Source organism: Ammospiza caudacuta, chromosome 27 (assembly GCF_027887145.1).
Source record: "Ammospiza caudacuta isolate bAmmCau1 chromosome 27, bAmmCau1.pri, whole genome shotgun sequence".
NCBI classification, from domain to species: Eukaryota; Metazoa; Chordata; class Aves; order Passeriformes; family Passerellidae; genus Ammospiza; species Ammospiza caudacuta.
Window position 1 is genome coordinate 5691519 of NC_080619.1, and position 27964 is coordinate 5719482.

The 27964-nt window shown below is 39.7% G+C and overlaps 1 protein-coding gene across 1 annotated transcript; it reads left to right on the plus strand.

Annotated features, from left to right (window-relative positions):
* The first annotated feature begins 9017 nt into the window (after nt 1–9017).
* FBXO47 (F-box protein 47) lies at nt 9018–27946 on the plus strand. The gene is made up of 10 exons (XM_058820725.1): nt 9018–9186; nt 13121–13288; nt 15363–15439; nt 16893–16970; nt 18682–18790; nt 22781–22957; nt 23636–23782; nt 24711–24853; nt 25967–26126; nt 27828–27946. Exons 1-10 carry the CDS (start codon nt 9018–9020, stop codon nt 27944–27946), a joined length of 1347 nt encoding a protein of 448 aa, XP_058676708.1.
* Nucleotides 27947–27964: the final 18 nt, after the last annotated feature.

The window sequence follows — 27964 nt, forward strand, 5'->3', positions numbered from 1 at the left end:
CAGGCTGTTTTCCCTCCTTCACCAGCAACTTTGGGAAGAATTTAAGAATTTAATCCCTACCCAAACCAGAATTTCCTGAGTGTTTTTTTTTTTCCCAAAGGAAAAAAATCTTTTCCAGGGGAGCTGAGAAGATCATCAAGCCGAGCTTCCCATCTGCTTGGGGCTGGATGCTGCATCCTAAAGAGCAGGAGGAGGGAAAAGCAGCAATTCCAGCAGGAGGAGACGGGCTTGGGATGCTCGTGGATTATCGGCAATAAACTGGTTTGGGGGGGGGTTGGTTTCTGTTTGTGTGCAGAGCTGGAATTCGCAGGAATACACTGATTTTTTGGGGGGCTGTTTATGTGTAGAGCTGGAATTTTCAGGAATACACTGAGTTTTGAGGGTTGATCTCTGTTTATGTGCAGAGCTGGAATTTGATGATTTTTGGGGCTGATCTCTGTGTTCAGAGCTGGAATTTCCAGGAATACACTGATTTTTGGGGCTGATTTCTGCAGAGCTGGAATTCTCAGGAATGCACTGGGTTTTTTGAGGCTGATCTCTGTGTTCAGAGCTGGAATTTTCAGGAATACACTGATTTTTTGGGGGGCTGTTTATGTGCAGAGCTGGAATTTTCAGGAATACACTGATTTTTCGGGGAGTTGGTCTCTGTTTATGTGCAGAGCTGGAATTTGCTGATTTTTGGGGCTGATCTCTGTGTTCAGAGCTGGAATTTGCAGGAATACACTGAATTTTTGGGGACTGTTTATGTGTAGAGCTGGAATTTTCAGGAATACACTGATTTTTGGGGACTGTTTATGTGTAGAGCTGGAATTTGCAGGAATACACTGAATTTTTGGGGACTGTTTATGTGTAGAGCTGGAATTTTCAGGAATACACTGATTTTTGGGGCTGATTTCTGCAGAGCTGGAATTCTCAGGAATCCACTGTGGTTTTTTGAGGCTAATCTCTGTGTTCAGAGCTGGAATTTCCAGGAATACACTGATTTTTGGGGGTACTGTTTATATGTAGAGCTGGAATTTGCAGGAATACACTGATTTTTTGGGGGGCTGTTTATGTGTAGAGCTGGAATTTTCAGGAATACACTGATTTTTCGGGGAGTTGGTCTCTGTTTATGTGCAGAGCTGGAATTTGCTGAATTTTGGGGCTGATTTCTGCAGAGCTGGAAGTGTCCAATGCTGTCACCCCATTAATGCAATTAACTCATTGTGTTAATTACCCCAAGCACTGCAGTGTTTGTGTAGGTCCAGCTCTGGGGCGAAAACTCAGGAAATCCTTAAAATTCTCTCAGCTGTCCCAGGATCCTCCAGGGTAATATATAAAATAAAATAAAATAAAATAAAATAAAATAAAATAAAATAAAATAAACACATAATAATAAAATAAAATAAAATAAACACATAATAATAAAATAAAATACAAATAAGAATAAATACATATTAAAATAATAGCAAATATATAATGATGAAACAAATATAATATAATACAATATAATATAATATAATACAATGTAATATAATACAATTTAATATAATACAATGTAATATAATATAATATAATATATAATAAATATAATATAATAAATATAATATAATAAATATAATATAATATAATATAATATAATATAATATAATATAATATAATATAATATAATATAATATAATACAATATAATGTAATACAATATAATATAATATAATACAATATAATCTATAAACACCTCTGTTTATTTGATTTTTTTTCCCCCCAATGGAATTTCTGGTAATTTCTAGAAAATTGCAGAATTTCTAGAAATTTCTATCATTGTAAATAAGGAATCTGGAATTTTCTGGGGGTTTTTTTGGGGGTGGAATGCAGGGCTGCAATGAACCCAATAGGATTTATGGAGGCAAGATGCAATTCCATGGAAATATTCAGTCCAATCCAAGATTAAATCCAATTTCAGGGAAATATTCAGTCCAATTTCCTCCTCCCAGGAGGGAAAAAAAACCAGGAACAGCCTCATTTGAGGTTCTGCTGCTCTGCTCCAAAGCACATTATTTTTGTACATTTATCTAATTTAACTTTTCAGCACAAATGTTGCAGTCATGGTGATGTCATCATCTCGTTAATTTAAGGAGCTGTTCTCAGACGGTGCCACTTGAGGGTGATTTTTGCTTTGTTTCTATTTCAGCTTCTCCGGAGAGAGTTCTTTTGGTGAAATTACAAGGGGGGAAAAAGGAAAATTAAAAAAAAACAAACAAGCCAAGAAGGAAAACAAACCTTGGAGGAAAAAATAAAAATACAGGAGAAAAAAATTAAAAACACTGGGAAAAAATACTGGGGAAAACGTTAAAATACTGGGGGGAAAAATAAAAAATACTGGGGAGAAAATTAAAAATACTGGGGAAAAAATAAAAAATACTGGGGAAAAAATAAAAAGTACTGGGGAGAAAATGAAAAATACTGGGGGAAAAATGAAAAATACTGAGGAAAAAATAAAAATACTGGGCAAAAAAATCCTTCAGAGCAGCTGCAGGCCTCTGCTGCCATCGTATGGGAGCTGCCTTTGGAGCAGCAAGGAAGGAAAATTCTCCCAGGAGCTCCAGCTGCTGATTTTGTCCTGGGAGACAAAAATCTCTGCAGTTACTCAGAGTGAGCTGCTCCTGAAACAGAATTGATAAAAAAATTGATAAAAAAATAAATTTTAGAGTTGTTTAAAGGTTGGAGATAAAGGTTGGAGATGAGGGATGGAGATAAAATTGGAGATGAGGGTTGGAGATGAAGGATGAAGATGAAGGTTGGAGATGAGGGATGGAGATGAAGGTTGGAGATGAGGGATGGAGATGAAGGTTGGAGATGAGGGATGGAGATGAAGGCTGAAGATGAAGGTTGGAGATGAGGGATGGAGAGAAAGATTGGAGATAAAGGTTGGAGATGAGGGATGGAGATGAGGGATGGAGGTGAAGGCTGAGGATGAAGGTTGGAATGAGGGATGGACATGAAAACTGAAGATGAAGGTTGGAGATGAGGGATGGAGATGAAGGTTGGAGATGAGGGATGGAGATGAGGGATGGAGATGAAGGTTGGAGATGAGGGATGGAGATGAGGGATGGAGATGAAGGTTGGAGATGAGGGATGGAGATGAGGGATGGAGATGAGGGATGGAGATGAAGGTTGGAGATGAAGGCTGAAGATAAAATTGGAGAGGAGGGTTGGAGATGAAGGATGAAGATGAAGGATGGAGATGAGGGATGGAGATGAAGGCTGAAGATGAAGGTTGGAGATGAGGGATGGAGATGAAGGTTGGAGATGAGGGATGGAGATGAAGGCTGAAGATGAAGGATGGAGATGAGGGATGGAGATGAAGGATGGAGATGAAGGTTGGAGATGAGGGATGGAGAGAAAGATTGGAGATAAAGGTTGGAAATGAGGGATGGAGATGAGGGATGGAGGTGAAGGCTGAGGATGAAGGTTGGAGATGAGGGTTGGAGATAAGGGATGGAGATGAGGGATGGAGATGAAGGATGGAGATGAAGGATGGAGATGAAGGATGGAGATAGGTTTGGTGACACTCCTGTGGGATCACACCTGTGATACCCCAAAACCCAGTGACACCCAACACACCTGTGGAAACCCATTCTAGCAGCACCCACACCTGTGGCACCCCATCCCTGCTCAACCCCATGTCCAAGGCACACCACACCTGTGACACCCCATCCTTGCTGTACCCCACACCTGTGGCACCCCATCCCTTCTGAACCCCACGTCAAAGGCACACCACACCTGTGGCACCCCATCCCTTCTGAACCCCACGTCGAAGGCACACCACACCTGTGGCACCCCATCCCTACCCCACCCCACGTCCAAGGTATCCCACACCTGTGACACCCCATCCTTGCTGTACCCCACACCTGTGGCGCCCCACACATCTGATCCTCCCCGCCCCAGGACGCGCCCACACCTGCCCCACCACACCCCACGTACCCGAGGACACCGGGTCACCCCTGAGGAGCCCCGATGTCCCCTTGCCCCGCCGGACCCTCCCGCCAAATCACATCAGCTCCCTCATTGATTATTCATTAAGGGGCGTGGCCGAACGAGCGCGAAAGGTCTCGTTATGGCGGAGGGGGCGTGGCTAAAATTTTTAATATTCATGAAGGGGCGGGAACAGCGTGGGCGCGAAAAGCCGCGCGCGAGCCGCTCGCCCCCCCTCCCCCCCCCCCCCCCGCGCGCCTAAAGGGGCCGCAGGCAAAAAGGCGGGAAAATCATTATTAGACAAAATTCGCATAAATTCACCTAAAAAGGGCAAAAAGTTGCCAATAACACGAACGAAACACGGCTGGAGGGGCGTGCTGTTGTTGTCTGTGATAATTTCCTCCCTCCAACGCGTCTGTGGTTGCATTGGCAGCTATCAAAGAGAAACTTGCTGTGTTGGTTTTAATATTTGCCAACATTTCTGAGGCTCCCAAACACAGCTGTGCTGCCTGTACACACCCGCCTCTGCTCCTAGGACCACAACCCCTTTTAACCCAAATAGCTAGCAACATTTGACTGGAATAAGGCTTTGAAGAGTTGAATTTTAATAATAATAATTTTAAAAATGGTGGTTGTGGGGTTTCTTTCCCCCTCAGGGACACAGAGTTCGGTGACCCCCACACCCCCATCCCCTGCTGCTCCCTCAGAGTCGCTGTGGGCGCCCGGCCGGGGGTGTTTGTGGAGAGGGGGTTTCCGTGAGGTAAAAAACAGCTGATAAAGTGTTTTGTGTGAGTATCATCAACTGTGAGACATCCTCTGTTAATTTTCTGTAGGTTTTGGGGTGCAGATCCCCCACTTCAGCCCTTTAGCCATGAAGTTTGGTAGCTTGGGGGAGAGGGGTCATGGCGGAGGCCACAGCCTGGCCCATCCTTTGGCCTAAAGGTCGTAGCCCATCCAGATCTGATCTAAAACCACAGGCAAAAGGCCAAAAATAACCCAAAATAACACATGTCATCAAATATTGAAGCTTGAGGAGCAAATCCAGGCTGAAGTGAGAGAAAAAGGGACCATTTTTAGGGTTTTCCTCCTCTTTTGGGAACCAGCTCCCTCACACCCCAACCCGGCCACCATCAACAACAAGGCCAGGAACCCTCAGCTCTGCTTTGTACTCACATTATTCTCCAATTTAGGAGGTTTTGGGACCAATTTGCACCATGAGTCTTACATAGAGCCTTTATCGTGAATAAAACCACTCTTTTTTAACAAAAATTTTCAGTGTTGGTTAAGGGTAACAAGGTAACTCCATGGGTGAACACAGTGTTCTAAGGTTTGTCATCCCCCACTTCAGCTTCAGCTTGAAAATGGTTATTTTTTTTACTTCTATTTTCTTCCACTCTATTTTATTTCCTTTTTATACCACAAAAGACGAGAGAAAATCGGGAAAAACAAATACAAACCCCCATGGGGTTAATATTCAAAGCCACTGGGTTTATGCTCCTGGTGATGAGGAAGGGAAAGGGAAACATCCCAAACCAATCTCCAGAGTAAACACCTTTTTTGCAATAAATGTTTGCCAAATGCTTAACACAGGGCTCCGAGAAATATCAGGACTAAAATGCATCCATTAGCAGGAGTTTAGCAACTGCTTAAGACCAACAGGGGTGGAAGTTGATGCTTTCTGCCTTGTAAACAAATTAGTTTATAGCCACAAATAAGATGACCCCTCTTAGCTAATATTATGAGTTTAGCTTGTTAAATATTTAACGTTTACCTTTCAATTTCCAGTGTGGATTAAGCAGCTCTCCAAACACTGGTGTCCCAGCAGCAGATGGAGATGCACAGTCCATTGCCCCGCTCTGCCTCAACTCCCTAAGAAATAAAAAACTTCACATTAAGCCAAAGAGGAAGCAAACGGGATCTTTCAGAAAATGCTTTAAAACTGACTGTTTGCACTCATTTTTATTTACATTAATTTTATCTAGCTCTGCTCTGCATGAAAACAGTGATAATCAATTTAACTTTGACCAGATTGGACAGAAATAAACAAATATTAGACAAATCCTTGCCAAAAACCTCGCTGGTGGCAAAGTATTTTTTCCTTCCACAACTGGAAAGCCAAAGTAAGATTAAAAAAAAAAAAAAAAAAGAAAGATCCCACAAATCCTAACAGCTCCAAACAGAAAGAAGAGTGGGAAGAGAAGAAACTATCTCAGGATTGCAACTTTATTTCTAAAGCCTGGATCAGAAATCTGCACCAGATTTAGCCAAGTTTAATGGTGCTTGGTCATAAACAGGGAATGGGCTGATTTTTATGTGGCACAGCAGGAGTTTATATGGAACCCACAATTCTGTGTGTAAAAATCCTTGCTTTTAGAAGATAAGCACTTTTAATAGGTGATTTTTCTTCAGGAAATTTTGTCCATTTTCCCTCCTTAAAATCCTAAACCCACTCATTTTAGCAGCAGTCACATTTCCTCCCGAGCCCTGTGAAAGTTTTCTGCCGCTTTAGCAAGCCAGAAATATCCCACAGCTAAATTAAAAACGTTCCAAATGCCATTAAAAATCCCTTAAATATCCAATTCCCAGTCTGCCCAGATCCAAAATTCCCAAAATTCCCCCATTCCTCAGCACAAACAGAGCCCCCGTTGTGGTCAGGGCCCTCCGTGGGATATCAGAGTCTGGCTGGAGCTGTTTGATAACAAACAGGGAGGATGTTTGGAGTTTGTTGGTTGTCATTTTGTACATTTTTAATCCTGGCAACAATGGGGTTTGTTCTCAGGGAGAATTTTTCCTGGAATCACCCCCAGCACTTGGCAGTGCCTCAGCTGCAGGAATCAGGGACCAGTGTGAAAAATCTCAGTTAAAACAGAAATTTAACTGTGAAAAATCTCAGTTAAAACAGAAATTTAAGACACAGCAATCCCCAGTGTTGCCTGGCATTGTGAACCGAACACTCAAAACCCACAAGGTGAAGCAAATAATCTGATTTATTGGTCTTTTCAGAGCTCGTTTTCAGCTCCTCGCGGTTTTGGAAAAGCACTGACATTTTCGCAGGGCAGTGCTGCGTCATTGATTTTTATATCATGTACATAATTATTTTTACATTATGTATTTTTATACGTTATATTAAATTAAGCCTTGCACCAAATCAGTGCTGCAGGAAAAGAAGGGTTTGAAGCATCACTGTGGAGTTTTAATCTTTGCTTTGGCCCTGCACAATCAGTAATTATCACTCTAAAGGAACGGTGATGATTCTTTCAATAACAGCCCTGGAATTTTGTGTTCTGTTGAATAATTAGTGTGACAAATTAAAGTGATGTTGTTAATTACTGTAGCTTGCAGCCTCACATGGAATTCCCCAAAAATTCCCTTCCAGAGCTGTTTTGTTCATTTTCTGTGCCCTCAGTGCTTTTGTCTCTTCCTCCCCCAAAATCAGCTGAACCCTCCATTCCCCAGACTTTATTTACATTTCAACACACGAAATTATTAATGGAAATCATTATGAATCATTAATATATATGTAATATTATTCATAGTATTAAACATACATTTCTTAATTATTTATTATATCATATATAATATTTATCATTATGCTATTATATGTTAGGTTATGTCATGTTATGTTATGTTATATTGTATAATATAATATAATATAATATAATATAATATAATATAATATAATATAATACTATATTATATTGCATTATATTACATTACATTACATTACATTATATTATATTGCATTATATTACATTATATTGCATTATATTGCATAATATAACATAATATAATATAATACAATATAATTATATTATATTATATTATATTATATTATATTATATTACATTACATTACATTACATTGCATTACATTGCATAATATAATATAATATTATATTATATAATATAATATTATATAATATTATATTATATTATATTATATTATATTATATTACATTATATTACATTATATTACATTACATTGCATTACATTATATTATATTACATTACATTATATTGCATTATATCGCATAATATAACATAATATAATAGAATATAATACAATATAATTATATTATATTATATTATATTACATTATATTACATTACATTGCATTACATTATATTATATTACATTACATTATATTGCATTATATCGCATAATATAACATAATATAATAGAATATAATACAATATAATTATATTATATTATATTATATTACATTATATTACATTACATTACATTGCATTACATTATATTACATTACATTACATTGCATTACATTATATTATATTACATTACATTATATTGCATAATATAATATAATATAATATAATATAATATAATATAATATAATATTATATTATATTATATTACATTACATTGCATTACATTATATTATATTACATTACATTATATTGCATTATATCGCATAATATAACATAATATAATAGAATATAATACAATATAATTATATTATATTATATTATATTATATTATATTATATTATATTATATTACATTATATTACATTACATTACATTGCATTACATTATATTATATTACATTACATTATATTGCATTATATTGCATAATATAATATAATATAATATTATATTATATTACATTATATTACATTACATTGCATTGCATTACATTATATTATATTGCATTATATCATATCATATCATATCATGAAATCATATATCATATTACATTACATTGTATTATATTGTATTATATTGTATTAATATAGTTAATATTATTTAAATTACAGAATATATAAAATTATTTCTTTATTTTATGTATTTAATATTCTTATGATATATTGTTATAATAATTATAAACAATTATTATAAATTAGTCAGAACACATTTTATTCTGTATGTACTAAAGGTTATTTAGCAAATTTCTCTCACTGAATCCAAGCAGTTTATCCCCTCACACACACACACACTCCAAGGGAGCAATTTTCTCATTCTGGGAGCCTTTTCCTCCTCAGAAACTCAGACTCTCATACATTTTTTGGTGTTTTCTCCAGGTCAGTGCGTGGCAGCGCGGGCACCATGACCTCGGGCGCGGGGAGCGGCAGCGCCTCGGTGCCCGGGCAGAAGCAGAGGCGGAGCCGCCGCTGCGGCCGCAGCCCGGGCAGGGAATGCCCGGCCCCGTCAGCGCTGGGCGATTTCCAGAGCCTCCCCCTGGAGATCTTCCAGATGGTGCTGAACTATCTCTCCGGTGAGGACCTGAGCGGAAACGTCAATACCTAAACATTGATAGATATTTGTGATTTTATAATTGTAATGTAATTCTGTATATTCTATATATACTACATAGCTATATATCTATATCTAATATAATATAATGTAATGTAATGTAATGTAATATAATATAATATAATATAATATAATATAATATAATATAATATAATATAATGTAATGTAATGTAATGTAATGTAATGTAATGTAACATAATATAATATAATGTAATATAATGTAATACAATACAATACAATATAATGTAATATAATATAATATAATATAATATAATATAATATAATATAATATAATGTAATGTAATGTAATGTAATGTAATACAATACAATACAATATAATATAATGTAATGTACTGTAATATAATATAATGTAATATAATGTAATACAATACAATACAATACAATACAATGTAATGTAATGTAATATAATATAATATAATATAATATAATATAATATAATATAATATAATATAACATAATATAATATAATATAATGTAATATAATACAATACAATATAATGTAATGTAATATAATGTAATATAATGTAATATAATGTAATATAATACAATACAATACAATACAATGTAATGTAATATAATATAATATAATATAACATAACATAACATAACATAACATAACATAATATAATATAATATAATATAATATAATATAATATAATATAATATAATAATTTTTATATATTATATATAAATTTGATAATTTTATATATTTATATATATAAATATAAATAGAACTCTTTATATATAGCCATATAAAATGATAAATAAAAATATATTATATAAGTATATAGAAAATTTTAAATATCTATATTTATATTTTTATTCTTTTTATTTTTATTTATTGTTATTTATTTATTTATTTATTTATTTATTTATTTTAAAACTTACAAACCGTTATTATTTAAAATACTGTCACTTTTAAGGAGTTAAAATAATTTTATGTGACTTCAACTCTGAATTTTCAGCTTTTTGAGCATGGAAAAAACTGACCAAAACTCCAATGATATTTGACCAATACACATTTGACCAATATATATTTGACAACCGACTTGAACTTGTTTTTCTGCCTATCAAATGTAAAAATTACTCCTTAGATCTGTCCGTCTCTAATAACTCCATTTCGCTGGCAAAGCAGATCAACATTCATTAATTTCTGTTTTATTTATAAATCCCATTTCCTGGCCTTGCTCTTTTGAAGGCAGAGGGATCATTGACTGATTTTTTGAAACCAGAGGAGTCACTGACTGTTTTTATGAAGGCAGAGGAGTCACTGACTGGTTTGAGGAGTCACTGACTGATTTTTTGAAACCAGAAGGAGCCATTGACTGATTTTTTGAAACCAGGGAGTCATTGACTGGTTTGAGGAGTCACTGACTGGTTTTTTGAAACCAAAGGAGTCACTGACTAATTTTTTGAAGGCAGAGGAATCATTGACTGGTTTTTTGAAGGCAGAGGAGTCACTGACTGACTTTTTGAAACCAGAGGAGTCACTGACTGGTTTTTTGAAACCAGAAGGAGCCATTGACTGATTTTTTGAAACCAGAGGAGTCACTGACTGGTTTGAGGAGTCATTGACTGGTTTTTTGAAGGCAGAGGAGTCACTGACTGATTTTTTGAAGGCAGAAGGAGCCATTGACTGGTTTTTTGAAGGCAAAGCAGTCACTGACTGATTTTTTTGAAACCAGAGGAGTCACTGACTGGTTTGAGGAGTCACTGACTGATTTTTTGAAGGCAGAAGGAGTCACTGACTGATTTTTTGAAACCAGAAGGAGCCATTGACTGATTTTTTGAAACCAGGGAGTCATTGACTGGTTTGAGGAGTCATTGACTGGTTTTATGAAGGCAGAGGAGTCATTGACTGGTTTTTTGAAGGCAGAGAAATAATTGACTGGTTTTTTGAAGGCAGAGGAGTCACTGACTGATTTTTTGAAACCAGAAGGAGCCATTGACTGGTTTGAGGAGTCATTGACTGGTTTGAGGAGTCACTGACTGGTTTTTTGAAACCAGAGGAGTCACTGACTGGTTTGAGGAGTCACTGACTGACTTTTTGAAACCAGAGGAGTCACTGACTGGTTTTTTGAAACCAGAAGGAGCCACTGACTGATTTTTTGAAGGCAGAAGAGTCACTGACTGGTTTGAGGAGTCATTGACTGGTTTTTTGAAACCAGAGGAGTCATTGACTGATTTTTTGAAGGCAGAGGAGTCACTGACTGGTTTGAGGAGTCATTGACTGATTTGAGGAGTCACTGACTGGTTTGAGGAGTTGCTGACTGGTTTGAGGAGTCACTGACTGATTTTTTGAAACCAGAGGAGTCACTGACTGGTTTGAGGAGTCACTGACTGGTTTTTTGAAACCAGAAGGAGCCATTCACTGGTGATCAGCACTTTCCCTTGCAGAGGGTGTCCCTTTCTTGGCTGTTTTTAATGGCCTGGAAAGGCTCGGGATGGCCCTGGGGCAGCCCGCGCTCCAAAGGACGAAAGGAGCCTTCAGGTTTTTCGCTCTTCAGTGTTGTTTATTAATTCTTATCTACAAGATTTCCTCCCGGCCCGACAGAGATCCGCACAGCACGCCAGCCATGAGCCCACTGACTGCCCCTGGGGCGGTCACTTATCTTTATACCCAAAACTACCTGTAAGATATTCACCTTTTCTCCCCAATACCTTTCACCTGTCGCAGACGTTTCTCCGCAGAAATCCTTTCTTTCGGATTTCTGTGTCTTCGGGAGGCCAGAGGCCTCAGAAGACAAGGTAAACAATTATTATCAGCTGCTGGGGAATGCAACAGGAACACCTTGATTGGCTCATTTTCTATGTTTATAATTAAGGGCCAATCACCAGTGCAAGCCAGGGGGCTGAGTCCTTGGCCACAGCTTTGTTGTGGATTCTTTTCTATCTCTTCCTAGCTTAGCTAGCAGCTCTGCAAAACCTCTCTCTATATTCTATTTAGTATAGTAATAATGTATTTATATCATATATTAATAAATCAAGCCTTCTGATCAAGACACAAGAGATCCCACAACTGTCGGGAGTTTAGTTCAAGCATGGCTTAAAGAAAAAGGCCATGAAGCCATGCTTGAGCTAAACTCCCGACCCACCACCACAGAAGATGGACGACAAGAAGAAGAAGAAGAAGAAGAAGAAGAAGAAGAAGAAGAAGAAGAAGGAGAAGGACAGGACACGCCCTAATTCCTCCATCTTGTCCCTCTAGAAGGAGATTCTAAACCCTGTGTTTCACACTCTAATTAACCTATCCCTTCACCATACACCCAGTGAATTCCTCCCAGTCCTCATACAGGCGTCGTCTCCTGTGTAGGATCAAAGTCCAGCCACCAGACACTTCTGGCAGCATTCCAGGATTCCCGAGCCCCCCAAGGGTGGTCTCGGCCTCTCTGCACCTCCATCCTGAGGTGCTGAGATCCCACAACTGTCGGGAGTTTAGTTCAAGCATGGCTTAAAGAAAAAGGCCATGAAGCCATGCTTGAACTAAACTCCCAACCCACCACCACAGAAGATGGACGACAAGAAGAAGAAGAAGAAGAAGAAGAAGAAGAAGAAGAAGAAGAAGAAGAAGAAGAAGGAGGAGGACAGGACACGCCCTAATTCCTCCATCTTGTCCTTCTGGAAGGAGATTCTAAACCCTGTGTTTCACACTCTAATTAACCCATCCCTTCACCATACACCCAGTGAATTCCTCCCAGTCCTCATACAGGTCTCATCTCCCGTGCAGGCTCAAAATCCAACCACCAGACACTTCTGGCCGCGTTCCAGGACCTCCGAGCGCCCCAAGGGTGCTCTCGGTGACTCTGCACATCAGGAATGTTGTGCTGAGCTCCCTCTGAGGGGATTCAGGAGTGTCCTGGCCTTTGCTTTTGCAGTGAAGGACATCAGCATGCTGAGCATGGTGTCCAAAACCATCAGCGGCCGCCTCATCCATTACATCTCCACCTCATCCGGGAGCCGCCGGCTGCTGCTGCAGGATTTCCACCAGGAGCTCCCTGCCAGGAGAGAGGGAGCCTCCATCCTGGAGCACTACAGGGCTCTAGGTGAGGGCCAAACTCACCCCAAATGGTTCTCCTAGGATGTGGATGAACAGGGGAATGCTGAGGGTGTGGCTGAAAAATAGAGGAGTGAAAGGATCCTTTCCAGCGCTGAGGAATTGCCGGGAATTCTTCCGGAATTTCTGAGTTATGGAAAAAAAGCCTGTGGGTGCCGCCTCTTCTGGGTGTATTAAAATTTCTGAGTTATGGGAAAAAATTCCGGTGTTTCTGCCTCTTGTGGGTGTCCCAAAAATTCTGATTTACGGAAAAAAATTCCAGTGTTTTCTGCCTCTTCTGGGTGTACCAAAATTTCTGAGTTATGGGAAAAAAATTCCAGTGTTTCCTGCCTCTTCTGGGTGTACCAAAATTTCTGAGTTATGGGAAAAAGTCTGTGTGTCCCCCCTTCTCTGGGCATCCTAAAATTTCTGATTTGCGGAAAAAAATTCCAGTGTTTTCTGCCTCTTCTGGGCATCCCAAAATTTCTGATTTATGGGAAAAAAATTCCAGTGTTTCCTGCCTCTTCTGGGTGTCCCAAAATTTCTGAGTTATGGGAAAAAAATTCCAGTGTTTCCTGCTTCTTCTGGGCATCCCAAATTTTTTTTTGTTTTATGGAAAAAATTTCTGTTTTCTGCCTCTTCTGGGTGTCCCAAAATTTCTGAGTTATGGAAAAAAAAATTCCGGTGTTTCCTGTCTCTTCTTGGTGTACCAAAATTTCTGATTTTTGGAAAAAAGTCTGTGTGTCCCCCCTTCTCTGGGCATCCTAAAATTTCTGATTTGCGGAAAAAAATTCCAGTGTTTTCTGCCTCTTCTTGGTGTACCAAAATTTCTGAGTTATGGGAAAAAAAATTCCGGTGTTTCCTGCTTCTTCTGGGCATCCCAAATTTTTGTTTTATGGAAAAAAATTCCAGTGTTTCCTGCCTCTTGTGGGCGTCCCAAATTTTTGTTTTATGGAAAAAAAATTCCAGTGTTTTCTGCCCCTTCTGACATCCCAAAATTTCTGATTTTTGGAAAAAAGCCTGTGTGTCCCCCCTTGATTACATATAGGCAAGTTATATATATATATATATATATATATATATATATATATATATATATTGAAAATTGGAGGTTTTCCTCCCTGAAATTTGGGGTTTTTCCTCCCTGAAAATTGGGTTTTTCCTGCCTGAATATTGTGTTTTTCCCCTGAAAATTGGCTTTTTCCTCCCTCAAAATTGAGGGTTTTCCTCCCTGAAAATTGGAGATTTTCCTCCCTCAAAATTGGTTTTTTTTCCTCCCTGAAAATTGGTTTTTCCTCACTAAAAATTGGGTATTTTCCCCCTGAAAATTGGGGATTTTCCTCCCTGAAAATTGGGTTTTTCCCCCTAAAAATTGGAGATTTTCCGCCCTGAAAATGGGAGTTTGGCTCCTTGAAAATTGGGTTTTTCCACCCTGAAAATTGGAGATTTTCCCCCCTGAAAATTTGGTTTTCCTCCCTGAAAATTGGGGTTTTTCCTCCCTCAAAATTGGGGCTTTTCCTCCTTGAAAATTTTGCTTTTTCCTCCCTGAAAATTGAGGTTTTTCCTCTCAAAATTGGGGTTTTCCACCCTGAAAATTGGGGTTTTCCCCCTCAAAATTGGGTTCTTCCTCCCTAAAAATTGGGGTTTTTCCTCCCTGAAAATTTGGTTTTCCCCTCTGAAAATTTGGTTTTCCCCCCTGAAAATTGGGTTTTTCCTCCCTCAAAATTGCTTTTTTTTTTCTCCCTGCAAATTGGGCTTTTTCCTCCCTGAAAATTGGGGTTTTCCTCACCGAAAATTGGGTTTTTCCTCCACTGAAAATTTGGTTTTCCTCCTTGAAAATGGGCTTTTTTCCTCCCTGAAATCTGGGGCTTTTTCCTCCCTGAAATTTTGAGTTTTCCAACCTGAAAATTGGGCTTTTTCCTCCCTGAAAATTGTTTTTTTTTTTTCCCTGAAAATTGGGTTTTTTCCCCCCTGAAAATTGGGTTTTTTTTCTTCCCTGAAAATTGGGTTTTTCCACCTGAAAATTGTTTTTTTTTCCCTGAAAATTTGTTTTTTCCCCCCTGTTTGTTTCTTTGTTCCCCCAGGGCTGCTGCTCAAGAGATGCACCCTGCTGCTGCCCACCAGGGACAGGCTCAAATATGTGCACAAGGTGCTCTCAGGGGTAAGTCTGAGGAAAAAATTAAATTTTTTTCACCTATTTTTTCATATAACTTCCATAAAACTCTAATTATCAAATCATATTCCTATTTATTTTATTAATTTAAAAATTAAATCATATTTGACATTAATATTTCAATTAAATATTGAGAATTAGTATTGAAAATTAAATATCATTGTTTAAAAATTAAAAATTCAATGGAACTTAGTTTTAATATTAATGAGGATATTAATTTTTTCTATTATTATTATTTTGTTTTATTTTATTTATATTCTTTATAGAGCTGTAAGTATTCTTAGCATTTATGCTTGAAATCCCTTAAATCTGATAACTCAGTTTAGTCCAGGAAATCAAACATCCTAAAGGCTGGAAAATCCTAAATCCTCCCTGAAAATTGGGTTTTTCCTCCCTGAAAATTGAGATTTTCCTCCCTGAAAATTGGAGTTTTTCCTCCCTGAAAATTGGGTTTTTCCTCCCTGAAAATTGGGGTTTTTTCCCTGAAAATTGGAGTTTTTCCTCCCTGAAAATTGGAGATTTTCCACGCTGAATATTGGGGTTTTCCACCCTGAAAATTGGAGTTTTTCCTCCCTGAATATTGGGGTTTTCTTCCCTGAAAATTGGGTTTTTTTCTCCCTGAAAATTGGGGTTTTCTCCCTGAAAATTGGAGTTTTTTTCTCCCTGAAAATTGAGGGTTTTCCACCCTGAAAATTGGGGTTTTTCCTCCCTGAAAATTGGGGTTTTCCTCCCTGAAAATTGGGTTTTTCCACCCTGAAAATTGGGTTTTTCCACCCTGAAAATTGAGGGTTTTCCACCCTGAAAATTGGGGTTTTCCTCCCTGAAAATTGGGTTTTTCCTCCCTGAAAATGAGGATTTTCCACTCTGAAAATTGGAAATTTTCCACCCTGAAAATTGGGATTTTCCTCCCTGAAAATTGGGGTTTTTCCACCCTGAAAATGAGGATTTTCCACGCTGAAAATTGGATTTTTCCTCCCTGAATATTGGGATTTTCCACCCTGGAAATTGGGTTTTTTCCCTGAAAATTGGATTTTTCCTCCCTGAAAATGGGGGTTTAGCTCCCTGAAAATTGGGTTTCTCCTCCCTGAAAATTGGGTTTTTTTCCCCCTGAAAATTGGAAATTTTCCTCCCTGAAAATTGGGGTTTTCCTCCCTAAAAATTGGATTTTTCCTCCCTGAAAATTGGGTTTTTTTCCCTGAAAATTGGAGTTTTCCTCCCTAAAAATTGGATTTTTCCTCCCTGAAAATTGGGTTTTTTTCCCTGAAAATTGGATTTTTCCTCCCTAAAAATTGGATTTTTCCTCCCTGAAAATTGGGTTTTTTTCCCTGAAAATTGGAGTTTTTCCCCCCTGATAATTGCAGATCTCTAAATCGCGGAACACATCGAATTTCCAATTAAAAATTAATTAATTAGTACAATTTTTTCTCTGTTTGCCCTGCAGGTTTCCTGTTTCAAGCTGAATGGTTGTGCCAGTCCCCTGCACTGCCTGGGCCTGCAGTGCTACGGGGTTTTCTTACAGGTACAGCATCCCCAAGCACACAAAATTCATTAAAAAATCAAAATTTCAGGCATTTTTAAATCTAAATTAACCTGTGTTTTGGCAGATTTTTTAAAAATATAAACTGTTTATTTTTTTTTTGGGGTGTTTTTTCATACAGTTGTCTGGGTTTTCTTTCTGCTGCTGGAAGTTGATTTGATTAATGAGGATTTCTTGGCCTGGATTTTTAATTTTTTAATTAGCAATTTATTACCTAAGAAGAGAAAGGGAAAATTTTATCAATTTTAGCCCCAAAATTGATCTTCACAAAAAAATCTTCACAGGTCAAGAGCAGAAATACTTTAATTTCCAGGGAAATGGCTCCACACAACAAAGGCCAGGAGAGTTTGTGGGAGCTTAAAATGAATCTAAAGCAAACATTAAAAATTAAAAATCAAAAATTCAAAATTCAAAATTCAAAATTCAAAATCAAAATTAAAAATTAAAAATTAAAAATTAGAAATTAAAAATTAAAAATTAAAAATTAAAAATTAAAAATTAAAAATTAGAAATTAAAAATTAGAAATTAAAAATTAGAAATTAAAAATTAGAAATTAAAAATTAAAAATTAAAAATTAAAAATTAGAAATTAAAAATTCAAAATTAAAAATCAAAATTAAAAATTAAAATTGAAAACTAAAAACTAAAAATTAAAAATTAAAAATTTAAAAATTAAAAATTAAAAATTAAAAACTAAAAACTAAAAATTAAAAATTAAAATTTAAAAATTAAAAATTAAAAAATTAAAAATTAAAAATTAAAAATTTAAAAATTAAAAATTAAAAAGTAAAAATTAAAAAATAAAAATTAAAAAATAAAAATTAAAAATTAAAACCGTCTCTTAGAAGAGCAGGTGATTATTAGTGCTGGGACATTTTGTAGCAAATCCACATCACAGCCACAAATCAGATTTTGGGATACTCTCAGAAATTTTTGATTTCTGGGAGGCATCAGGCTGATAAATCCCAGCTTTCTAATACTTAAAATCATTTTATAAATTTAATTTTCTGGCCAATTTTACTATCAAAATCCTTAAGCACTACCTGAATAATCTCAGCTTTCTTATGCTTCAAATAATTTTATAAATTTAATTTTCTGGCCAATTTTAGTACAGATCCTTAAGCACCACCTGAAGAATCTCAACTTTCTATTGATTCAAATCACACTAGAAATTTTATTTTCTGGCCAATTTTACTACAAATCCTTAAGCACCACCTGATAAATCTCAACTTTCTAATGCTTCAAATCATTTTATAAATTTTATTTTCTGGCCAATTTTACTATCAAATCCCTAAGCACCACCTGATAAGTCTCAGCTTTCTATTGATTCAAATCATTTTGTAAATTTTATTTTCTGGCCAATTTTACTACAAATCCTTAAGCACCAGCTGATGAATCTCAACTTTCTATTGATTCAAATCACACTAGAAATTTAATTTTCTGGCCAATTTTACTACAAATCCTTAAGCACCACCTGATGAATCTCAGCTTTCTTATGCTTCAAATAATTTCATAAATTTAATTTTCTGGCCAATTTTACTACAAATCCTTAAGCACCTCCACCCAGCTCCGACTTTTCCCTCCCTCTCCTGAGAGAGGGATAAAATCGCTTTATCTGCTGGCACTGCTGGCACTGGGAAGGGAATTTCTCCCAAATCTCCTCATTTTCAGCCCATTTTTGCCTCCCCTGCAGATCCTGACCGCGGGCTGGGATGAGCTCGAGTGCCACCGGGTGTTCAACTTCCTCTGGGACCTCGGCAATTTAGCCCGGAAGGTGCAGACGGTTGTCAGCAGCAAACCAGGTAACCCCGAGCAGCCAGCAGCCCCAAAAAAACCCCAAACAGGGCAATTTCAACCCCAAAAAGTGCCATTTCAGCCCCCAAAAAAACCACCCAAAAGTGCCATTTCAGTCCCCAAAAAAACCCCCCAAAAAGTTCCATTTCAGCCCCCCAAAAAATTCCAAAAAGTGCCATTTCAGCCCCCAAAAAAACCCCAAAAAGTGCCATTTCAGCCCCCCAAAAAACACCCAAAAAGTGCCATTTCAGCCCCCCAAAAAAAACCCCAAAAAGTGCCATTTCAGCCCCCCAAAAACACCCAAAAAGTGCAATTTCAGCCCCCAAAAAAACACCCAAAAAGTGCCATTTCAGCCCCACAAAAAACCCCAAAAAGTGCAATTTCAGCCCCCAAAAAAAACACCAAAAAGTTCCATTTCAGCCCCAAAATCCGAAAAGTTCCATTTCAGCCCCAAAAAAAACCCCAAAAAGTGCCATTTCAGCCCCCCAAAAAAACACCCAAAAAGTGCCATTTCAGCCCCAAAAAAAAACCCCAAAAAGTGCCATTTCAGCCCCAAAAAAAACCCCAAAAAAGTGCAATTTCAGCCCCAATAAAACCCCAAAAAGTGCCATTTCAGCCCCCCAAAAAACCCCCCAAAAAGTGCCATTTCAGCCCCCCAAAAAACTCCAAAAAGTGCCATTTCAGCCCCAAAATCCCAAAAGTGCAATTTCAGCCCCCCAAAAAACCCCAAAAAGTTCCATTTCAGCCCCAAAATCCGAAAAGTTCCATTTCAGCCCCAAAAAAAACCCCAAAAAGTGCCATTTCAGCCCCCCAAAAAAACACCCAAAAAGTGCCATTTCAGCCCCCCAAAAAACACCCAAAAAGTGCCATTTCAGCCCCACAAAAAACCCCAAAAAGTGCAATTTCAGCCCCCAAAAAAACCCCAAAAAGTGCCATTTCAGCCCCCAAAAAAACCCCCCAAAAAGTGCCATTTCAGCCCCCCAAAAAAACACCCAAAAAGTGCCATTTCAGCCCCAAAAAAAAACCCCAAAAAGTGCAATTTCAGCCCCCCAAAAAACCCCAAAAAGTGCAATTTCAGCCCCAAAATCCCAAAAGTGCCATTTCAGCCCCAAAAAAAACCCAAAAAGTGCCATTTCAGCCCCCAAAATAACCCCCCAAAAAGTGCCATTTCAGCCCCCCAAAAAACCCCCAAAAAGTTCCATTTCAACCCCCAAAAAAAACACCCAAAAAGTGCCATTTCAGCCCCACAAAAAACCCCAAAAAGTGCAATTTTAGCCCCCCAAAAAAACCCCAAAAAGCGCCATTTCAGCCCCCAAAAAAAACCCCAAAAAGTGCCATTTCAGCCCCAAAATAACCCCCCAAAAAGTTCCATTTCAGCCCCCAAAAAAACCCCCCAAAAAGTGCAATTTCAGCCCCCAAAAAAACCCCAAAAAGTGCAATTTCAGCCCCCAAAAAAAACACCCAAAAAGTGCCATTTCAGCCCCAAAAAAAACCCCAAAAAAGTGCAATTTCAGCCCAAATAAAACCCCAAAAAGTGCCATTTCAGCCCCCAAAAAACACCCAAAAAGTGCAATTTCAGCCCCCAAAAAAACACCCAAAAAGTGCCATTTCACCCCACAAAAAACCCCAAAAAGTGCAATTCCAGCCCCCAAAAAACTCCAAAAAGTGCCATTTCAGCCCCAAAATCCCAAAAGTGCCATTTCAGCCCCCCAAAAAAACACCCAAAAAGTGCCATTTCAGCCCCAAAAAAAACCCCAAAAAAGTGCAATTTCAGCCCCAATAAAACCCCAAAAAGTGCCATTTCAGCCCCCCAAAAAACCCCCCAAAAAGTGCCATTTCAGCCCCCCAAAAAACTCCAAAAAGTGCCATTTCAGCCCCAAAATCCCAAAAGTGCAATTTCAGCCCCCCAAAAAACCCCAAAAAGTTCCATTTCAGCCCCAAAATCCGAAAAGTTCCATTTCAGCCCCAAAAAAAACCCCAAAAAGTGCCATTTCAGCCCCCCAAAAAAACACCCAAAAAGTGCCATTTCAGCCCCCCAAAAAACACCCAAAAAGTGCCATTTCAGCCCCACAAAAAACCCCAAAAAGTGCCATTTCAGCCCCCAAAAAAACCCCCCAAAAAGTGCCATTTCAGCCCCCAAAAAAAACACCCAAAAAGTGCCATTTCAGCCCCAAAAAAAACCCCAAAAAAGTGCAATTTTAGCCCAAATAAAACCCCAAAAAGTGCCATTTCAGCCCCCAAAAAAACACCCAAAAAGTGCCATTTCAGCCCCACAAAAAACACCCCAAAAAGTGCCATTTCAGCCCCAAAATAACCCCCCAAAAAGTGCCATTTCAGCCCCAAAAAACACCCCAAAAAGTGCCATTTCAGCCCCCAAAATAACCCCCCAAAAAGTGCAATTTCAGCCCCCCAAAAAAACCCCAAAAAGTTCCATTTCAGCCCCCCAAAAAAACACCCAAAAAGTGCCATTTAAAAAACCCCAAAAAGTGCCATTTAAAAAACCCCAAAAAGTGCCATTTCAGCCCCCCAAAAAACCCCCAAAAAGTGCAATTTCAGCCCCAAAAATCCCCAAAAAGTGCCATTTCAGCCCCAAAATCCCAAAAATCTCAGCCAAAAAAATGGCTCCCGGGTGTGGGATTCAGGGGGGTTTTGTCTCCTGACTCTGCCTATCAAGAAATTCTCCCATTTCTCCCATTCCTGATGAGAATTTCTCAAGGGAGAAATTGTTTGGATAATTTCTGAGGAGCATTCCATCCACATCACCCATGGCCAAACCCCAGAGGATGCACCCACACATTCCACCACCTGAATTAGTGCAAACCACCCAAACTCAGGCAGCAAGAGACAAAACCCAAATCAAACACTTTATAAAAACCCCTCCTTTCCCTCCCTACAAAGAAGCTGTCAACGGGAGAGGAATTAGAGATAAAAATTCGGAATAGAATGAAGCAGTAAAAGTGAGGTTTCACTTTTCTGAACCCCAGCAGTGTTGGGGCTAATGCCTATGGAGAAATTCTCCCATTTCTCCCATTCCTCTTGAGGATTTCTCGAGGGAAAAATTGTCTTGATCCCAAGGGGTTGTTTTGATCCCTTGCTCCCCAGAACCAGGAATTTCTGAGGAGCATTCCATCCACATCACCCACGGCCAAACCCCAGAGGATGCACCCACACATTCCACCACCTGAATTAGTGCAAACCACCCAAAATGAGGCAGCAAGAGACAAAACCCAAATCAAACACGTCACAAATCCCCCCTTTCCCTCCCTATGAAGAAGCTGTCGATGGGCGAGGAATTAGAGATAAAAATTCGGAATAGAATGAAGGAGTAAAAGTGAGGTTTCACTTTTCTGAACCCCAGCATTAATGGGACTAATGCCTGTGGAGGAATTCTCCCATTTCTCCCATTCCTGATGAGAATTTCTCCCATTGCCCAGAACAAGGGATTTTTGAGGAGCATTCCATCCACATCACCCATGGCCAAACCCCAGAGGATGCACCCACACATTCCACCACCTGAATTAGGGCAAAACACCCAAACTCAGGCAGCAAGAGACAAAACCCAAATCAAACACTTTATAAAAACCCCTCCTTTCCCTCCCTACAAAGAAGCTGTCAACGGGAGAGGAATTGGAGATAAAAATTCGGAATAGAATGAAGCAGTAAAAGTGAGGTTTCACTTTTCTGAACCCCAGCATTAATGGGACTAATGCCTGTGGAGGAATTCTCCCATTTCTCCCATTCCTGATGAGAATTTCTCAAGGGAGAAATTGCTTGGATAATTTCTGAGGAGCATTCCATCCACATCACCCACGGCCAAACCCCAGAGGATGCACCCACACATTCCACCACCTGAATTAGGGCAAACCACCCAAACTCAGGCAGCAAGACACAAAACCCGAATGAAACACCTCACAACCCCGCTCCTTTCCCTCCCTGCGAAGGAGCTGAGCTTTGCAGGCATCCAGGCCGGGGAATTGCTGATCCCTCCGGTTTTGCAGGCAGCGCCCGGCGCCTGGAGCTGCGGATCCGCCTCTTCTGCCGGGGGGTGCTGCTGTCGCCCGGCAGCCGCCGCAGCGACTCCGCCTTCTGGCTCACCCGCATCCTCAAGCCCTGGCCCATGGTGAACCAGGCCCGCCTGCTCTACATCATCTTCGGGCCCGTGTCCTCCCGCGATGGTGAGCGAAGGGAGGGGATCTGGCAGGAAAACCCAAAAAACGCCGTTGTGTTGGAATCGTGGAGTCATGGAAGGGGTTGGGACCTCCCACTGTCCCAAACCAGTGTAGGGTTGCTCCAAACTCCATCCAACCTGGCCTGGGACGCTTCCAGGCATGGGGCAGCCTCATTGCAGCCCCTCACAGGATCCTCCCATGAGGAAGGGAGGGAAGGAATTCCTTCCCAAGACCCAATCTGAACCTGCCCTCTGTCCGTCTGAAGGCATTGGAGCCATTGCATTGCCTGGGAAAAAATTGTTCTGCTCAACCAGGCATCACTAACATACAGAAAATATATAAATTATACACACAAATACACATGTAAGTTACAATTCAATGAAGAGATTCAATTACACCTCTGTTCCTCAATTCTCCCCTGCTTGCAGAGACTCCAATCCATCTCAAAGAAGCACCCATTTCCCTGAGGGAAAACACATTTTCTCACTTAATTATTAAAAGTGACTTTCTTTAAGTTTGACTCACTGTCCCTGCTGAAATGACAGATGGAAAACAATCACAAAGCCTCAATGGTGTCCCCTGAATTCCTCTCCTCTCCTCTCCCTCTGCCCTGAGGCTCAGTTTAGCACCTCCCTTGTTTAAAAACTGTCACTTACCAGCAGTTGTGATTGATATATCACCCAGGACACGTGGTCTGGCAGAAAATGATAGAAGGACCAACAGATGAGACCAGTCTGAAGGGTTTAGCTGATGCAATTAAGCTGCTGTATGGTACAGAAGCTAGAGAATGGACAGCAGATGATGTTATCAGTCTTGTGGATGAGCTGTCAGGTGTGTTTTTGCCTTTATCATTAATCCCTGGGATTATGGATCCTCACATCCTCCAGACCCAGCTGTGTGCTGCAAAATTCCTCTCAGTAGCTGTGGCTTAGCTGGAAAAGTCCTCACACTGGGAAACCAAACTGGGCTGAGACAAACCCAGCTTGTTTTACACATCCAGGCTGTCTTTCCCCGTGGAGAAATCCTTTAAGAACCCATACAAACCTTTAAAACTCAAATCTCACCTTGAATTATTCAGGAAACTTTGTCCAAACATGAATTTGCTCAGGCAAAATTCTCCTGAGCATTTTTCCCAGCTGCACTGAGGGTTTTGGCTGAGGTTGTGTCCCAGAGTTGGTGTGGAGAGCTCTGACCATCACTGGCAGGGATTATTGGTGCAATTTCACTGCTCCCCTTCTGCTCAGAGGTTATTGGACTATTCCCTTTTCTGACCCAGAGATGGGGCAACTGAGAGGTGTTTTAAAAACTTTTATTCTATTTTTTACTTTCATGAGGAGGGTGAGAAAATACAGATGTTATAATTCCTGCCATCACAATCAGAAGCTATTTTTTAATTACAATACACTATAAGCATTTTTTACCCTATCAGCTTTAGTCACACTATGCTATAAATATCTTAAAGCTAATTATCTAAAATTACTCCTTTAGGTCTTAGTTCAATACATCTTTCATAGTTCTATTTCTCTAAAATATCTAGTCTTATTTATTTATTTCTAGTTCCATTTCCCTCTCGACACTATCTATCTTATTCTATAGCATTTCTAAGTTAACATTTCTTATCTCAAAGCTTACACCCAAACACAAACTAAGTAAACCTTCTGTCAAGGTCTGAGAATTTTCTCTAAATCCATTTCCCACGATGGAAATGGATTTATGGAAATTTCAGGGCACTGAAATCCTCTCTCCCCCCGTTCTGAAGTGGTTCCCCAGGAGTGGCTGATGGAGAACAACGCTCGGCTGCTGCTCCTCAGTGGGAACAGCATCTGCTTCACCTTCATGGCCAGCAAAGCTGTGAATGGCAGAGCTGTGGAGCTGGCCAGGCTCATGGTCTTCATGGTTCTGGTGAGTACAGCTCAGCCTCTCTGCCCCACATTTGCTGCCTCAGGCTGGAAAATTTTACCCCCAGGAATAAATCCAGCCAGGAGCTGGGCTTGGGATTTTCACCTCTCTCCTCCAGGTCCTCGTGCCATGGAACCAAACCCACTCCATTGCAAGGTGCAAAAAGTCAATTTTAAGGCAAACAGCAGCTGAAAGGAGATTTGAGGCAGACATCCCACCTAGCCCAGGCTGGGGCAGCCCTTGCTCACTGGTCTTTAATTTATGGGATTGAAAACAATTGTTCATCTTTTATTTATACTTTTTTTTCCTCATGAACTGTATTTCCTTTTTGCTGTAAGAAAAATTTCTTCCACCTCTCTGCTTTTTCTCCCTGAGGAGGAGAAGCACCACCAGCAAAAGGGTCGTGTTGGAACCCAGGGCACAGGGAATAAGTTCTGACCTCCAGGAGAACACTGCTTTTAACCTTCATCCTTGGAGAAAACTTCCAAGACTTTGGGATGAATTGGAATTTTCTGTGTGTGAAATAGATAATAGTGTAATTAATTTATCACAGGGGGAAAAACTCAGAGTTTTAGGATGGAGGTGGATAGGAGACAAGATGGAGGATTTTGGGAATTGTCTGAATCTCCTTCTTCACCTCCTCCATTTTCTGCAGGGTTGGTGGCACTGAAAGAGCTGCAATGCAGATGCTGCACGAACAGACAAATAATTATTGGTAGAAAGGTAGAAATAAAATATGCTCTATGGGTTAATTGGACAAAACAGCTTTAAAAGACCTTGAACCTGTGTGTCTGGTGACTTTTGGTGCCCTTTCTTTTTACACTAGGTCTGAGAGAGTACACAGAGTGCTGAACTGTTGATAAGAGAAAAATAAACAGCAAAGAAGACCAAAAACCCAAAAGTTCCATTCATCTTCCAATTCTGGCACAGAATTTTTTGGGGAGGGCTTCCACAGGTTCAGAATTCCCTTTGTGCCAGCAAGAACAACCTCTGTGTGCTTCTCACAAGCCCAGATCCTCCAGGCCTTGGCACAGCTGACCCAGAACCAGCAGTGAACGCTGAGATTTGACTTTGCACCATAAAAACCATGATTTAAATCCTTCCTGTGCCCTCCAGGTGTGTGAGAAGGACCTGTACTGCATGGACTGGGCAGTGAAGATGATGCAGAAGGTCTGCAATGTTTTCAGCACTCCTTGTGAGAGGAACAACTTCCTGCAGTGCCTGGAGAACTCCTTCGCCCGCATGCTCATGGACATGCTGCAGGCAGTGCTGGCTGGTAAGGGCTTGAGGACATAAAAATCACAGATCTGCAGAGTTTCAGACTGGTTTGGGTGGGAAAGGACCTTAAAGTTCATCCAGTGCCACCCCAGTGCCAGGGCAGGGACACCTCCCACTGTGCCACTGCTCCCAGCCCTGCCCAGCCTGGCCTTGGGCACTGCCAGGGATCCAGGGGCTGCTCTGGGCAGCAAAAATAACCATGCGAGTGTCATAGTTGGGAAGAAATATTTATTTAAAATTTAAAAAAAATTATTATATAATTATTATATATTCAATATATTTATTATTGTAGAGAATTATAAAATATTAGTATTACTTATATATGACTATATATTGATTTTATTTTATATAGAATTATATTTCTTTTAGTATTATAAATGATAATTTTATTATTATACTGTAATCTACTATTATCTACTATTGTATTATGTTATATACTATTATATTATATACTATTATCTACTATTATATACTATAGTATACTATAGTATACTATACTATGGTATTAATATAATATAATATAATATAATATAATATAATATAATATAATATATTACATTACATTATGTTATATTATATTATATTATATTATATTATATTATATTATATTATATTATATTATATTATTTCTTACATTAATTTTACTATTATATATTATAATTTATTGTTATTATTATTATTATTACTATTATTAATTTAAAACTTATTTTAAATTACCAAATTTTTAAGGGATTCCTGGTGCCATGGATGCTGAAACCAACAGTGGTTTAAAATCTGTCCCACCACAAAGCTGGGCCCAAAGTCCCTTTTGGGCTGAGCCTGAAGCTGCACCAGCTGCTGGAGTGAGGAACACCCAGCCCAGCTCAGCTCAGCTCAGCTCAGCCCAGCCCAAAAGGGAATTTGGGCCCAGCTTTGTGGTGGGACAGATTTAAAACCACTCAGCCCAGCCCAGCCCAACCCAGCTCAGCTCAGCTCCTTGTCCTGGCTCACAACTGCTCCTGTCTGTCCCAGGACAGGCTGGAAGGAGTCTGGGAGAGCTCATCCTGTGCTGCCATGGCAGAGGATAAACCCCAGCACTAAACTCAGGCTGAGCTCAGCTCCTCCTGTGCTGCCATGGCAGAGGATAAACCCCAGCATTAAACTTAGGCTGAGCTCCTTCTGTGCTGCCATGGGCTGAGGATAAACCCAGCACAAGCTCAGGCTGAGCTCAGCTCCTCCTGTGCTGCCATGGCAGAGGCTGAGGATAAACCCAGCACAAGCTCAGGCTGAGCTCAGCTCCTCCTGTGCTGCCATGGCAGAGGATAAACCCCAGCATTAAACTTAGGCTGAGCTCCTCCTGTCCTGCCATGGCAGAGGATAAACCCCAGCACAAGCTCAGGCTGAGCTCAGCTCCTTCTGTGCTGCCATGGGCTGAGGATAAACCCAGCACTAAACTCAGGCTGAGCTCCTTCTGTGCTGCCATGGCAGAGGATAAACCCAGCACAAGTTCAGGCTCAGCTCCTCCTGTGCTGCCATGGCAGAGGCTGAGGATAAACCCAGCACTAAACTCAGGCTCAGCTCCTCCTGTGCTGCCATGGGCTGAGGATAAACCCAGCACAAGCTCAGGCTGCTGCCTCCCTCTGCTGAGAGCTCTGCCTCAGGGGGATTCACCTGACCTTAATGAATTCCCCCATTTCACCCCTTTTCTGTGCCCTGCCAGGGGAGAGGGATGAGGAGGACAGCAGCTTCCTGAACCTGTTCCACCTGATGAATGCACAGGCCAACTTCCACAAGGAAATCCTCTACCTGGCCATGGGCAGCACCAGCAGCACCTCCTGAGCTCCACAGAGCCCTCCC

Coding starts and splice junctions, on each gene's coding strand:
- FBXO47 (XM_058820725.1), top strand. CDS start 9,018: ATGACCTCGGGCGCGGGGAGCGGCAGCGCCTCGGTGCCCGGGCAGAAG. Junction 15,440..16,892: donor TGCACAAGGTGCTCTCAGGG/GTAAGTCTGAGG, acceptor TTTGCCCTGCAG/GTTTCCTGTTTCAAGCTGAA. Junction 18,791..22,780: donor GGTTGTCAGCAGCAAACCAG/GTAACCCCGAGC, acceptor CCGGTTTTGCAG/GCAGCGCCCGGCGCCTGGAG.